Genomic DNA, 3028 nt, shown 5'->3' on the forward strand with positions numbered 1-3028 from the left:
AAGAGAAACCCTTGAGCTCCAACAAGTCCCGATGGCAGAAAAAGGTGGGAAATTATTTCCCCCCCACCCTTTTTCCTTTGAAATCTGGGCACAAATTAAAAAAAAACCATGAAATTTTGCTTAAACCTTACAAAAAAAGCTTATTTTTTTGGGACGCTGTCCTCCTGCGAGGAGTTGGACACGATGATCCTTACGGGTCCCTTCCAGCTTGAGATCTTCCATGATGGAAGAAGGTTGGAAGAGGCTTCCTGGTGCTGGTCCATCCTTGGAGCTGCTCAAGGATGTGGAGCTACTCAAGGATGTGGAGATACTCAAGGACATGGACACGGGTCTAGAAGACCTTGCTTGACCTAGATGGTTGGAGTAGTCATCTCCAGGTCTTGGCTCCAAACCTCCCATCCATTGGGGACGTGCCAGGGCTTGGTGGGACGTCCCGCATCTCTCCTTGCAGGTGATGGGACCATGGATGGTGAGGAGGATGGAGGTGGTGAGAGGCTGGAGACGCTCCAAAGAGGACCTGGGATGGGACAACGTGGGGCTGGGGAATGGGTGGAGAAGGGGATGAGGGGTGGTGGGATGGGGGACTGCGTGCAGACGGGGGTTCCCATCACAGGAGGTGCCGACGTCTGCGGGGAGGGTGGGAGAAGTTTTCCCTGTGGATCATCCCTGGCCACCCACCGGCATGTCCACACTATCAAGAAGCCCTACAAGTGTTCCGAGTGTGGGAAGAGCTTCGGGCGCAGTTCCCACCTCATCTCCCACCAATGTACCCACACCCACGAGCGACCCTACAGTGTCCTGACTGCGGGAAGAGCTTCTACCAGAGGTTCAACCTCCTCATCCACCAGCGGGTCCACACTGGAGAGAGACCTTATGGGTGTCCTGAGTGTGGGAAGAGCTTCAGCTATAGGTCCGTCCTCCTGATCCACCAGAAGACCCACACCGGGGACGAGCCCTACGCCTGCACCGACTGTGATAACTTCAGCCAGAGCTTGGACCTGACCAAACACCACCGGATTCACACCGGGGAGAGACCCTACGGTTGCGCCGAGTGCGGGAAGACCTACAGCCTCCATTCCCACCTCCTCTCCCATCAGAAGACCCACAAGGGTGAGAAGCCCTACGCTTGCCCCGAGTGCAGGAAGAGCTTCAACGATAGCTCCAACCTCATCACCCACCAGCGGTATCCACACCGGAGAGAAGTCCTACAGATGCCTCCAGTGCAGGAAGGATTTTGGACGCCTCTTGCATCTCCACCGGCACCAAAGGACCCACGCGGGGGAGAAGCCCTTCACCTGCTTGAGCTGTGGGAAGAGCTTTGGTGAGAGCTCATCCCTCATCCGTCACCAACGGGTCCATCCATGAGCCTGTTTGGGGGTGGGAAAAGGAACTCCAGCTTTCCCACCAAGGATGGGGGAAAGCAAGTGACACCTTTCCCGGCTTGATGGTGGTGGGTGTCAGGCAGCAGGACCCCACAGATCACCCCAAAATTGGGCAGGGAGAAGGAGCTCAGTGGGGTTTTTTGGCTGGTGCTCAACCCCAAGACGTGGGGGTCACATCTGATTTATTCCTTATGGTGTTCCACCAAAAAACCTGGAGATCCTCCAGGATGGGTTGGAGAAATAAAGTCTCGCTGGGTTTTCCAGGTTCTCTAAGCCTTTGGAGCCACTAAGTTCTCAAAGTCCTGGGTGATGGCCATCAAGGTGAGGTGTCCCCAAGTCCTGGGTGGTGGTGGCAGGCACGTGGGGTGAGATCACCCAGTTTTGGAGCTGTCGGGAAGACCTGGCTGCAGACCCCGGGGGTGCAAGGGGCCACCCCACGTGCATGAAGGAATGGCACGACGTGTGCTAGAGCTTTACATCTTCTGGGACGGGGGACTGTTCTTCCCTCGGTGAGAGGGTCTCCGCAGCCTTCATGGGAGGATGCATCTCAGCTGTACGGGGTGGCTCATGTGTTGTGAAGACTGGTGGTCTCTATCTATGAGATCAGTTGGGTCACAGAAGGTCCCGAGGGGGGGAATCTCAGCACAGCTCCTTGTTGGGAGGGTTTGCTGGAGCCAAAAAACCTTGACGGAGCCAAAAAACCTTGACGGAGCCAAAAAACCTTGACGGAGCCAAAAAACCTTGACGGAGCCAAAAACCTTGACGGAGCCAAAACCTTGACGGAGTCAAACTCTTCTCCATGGTGCTGGAGGAGGCGGGGAGGGAGGAGATGCTTCAGGAGCAGCGTGGATGTCCCGTTCAGATGGTTGGTTGGAGAGTTCATCTCTTGGACATTCTAGAGCTGTAAGGACCAAAGGGACCAGCTCCTCTCGGTGTCACGTGGAGAGAAACCCAAAGCAGGAGCAACGTCTGCAGCTGCTCCCGGGTAAGACTTTCCCCCCTCCCGGCACGGCTTTACCTCGCCGGTTATTTTAGGCGTTCGGCGGAGTGGTTGGGTTTGCCCTTCAGGGAGCAAACCACGTGAAACCTTTGGGTTCGGGAGGACGGTGCGGGCAAATCTTCGGCATGCCAGAAATGCCTCCGCGGCTCTCGCTCCCGCAGAGGACGCAGGACACGGCCACTTTATCATTTTACCATTCGCTACGGCCGTTTTCTTGCCATAAGCTTGTCCGCTTCATGTCAGATTTTTCAGATCTTTTTTTGTCTTAACGAGAAAAAGAATTCTTTTTTTTTCCCGTATATTGGCCATTCAAAGAAGAATCACCTCCTTTTGCTCACCGAAGACCTGCTTTCATGCTCTGCTGTGGAGGAAGCATCTTGTGGTTTGATGTTGCTCCCCCATACCCCTCTTCATCCTCTTTTTTTTCCAGATTCAGTCTTCAGATTTATTCGATTCTGTTCCATTTTTATAGTCATCTTTTTAAAGTCACCCCGTAGCACGCCCACCGCAATTACCTTGTAACTGTATTTCCAGCATTAAAAAAAAAAAAATCCTACATCTTCTTTTTATGCATTTATTAAGACACTTACTCATTAAAACCTTTCCAAATAAAAGTAGGAATATATACATATTGTACGCAGACCCC

The 3028-nt window shown here is 53.3% G+C and overlaps 1 protein-coding gene across 1 annotated transcript; it reads left to right on the forward strand.

Moving 5' to 3' along the window:
• Positions 1–576: 576 nt before the first annotated feature.
• On the forward strand, positions 577–1365 carry LOC104080770 (zinc finger protein 572-like). The gene is given in 3 exon segments (XM_009583279.1): positions 577–790; positions 793–1184; positions 1186–1365. Coding segments are annotated over 3 exon segments (786 nt in total).
• The last annotated feature ends 1663 nt before the right edge of the window (positions 1366–3028 follow it).

This window comes from Fulmarus glacialis, unplaced genomic scaffold, assembly GCF_000690835.1.
Source record: "Fulmarus glacialis isolate BGI_N327 unplaced genomic scaffold, ASM69083v1 scaffold18628, whole genome shotgun sequence".
NCBI lineage: Eukaryota > Metazoa > Chordata > Aves > Procellariiformes > Procellariidae > Fulmarus > Fulmarus glacialis.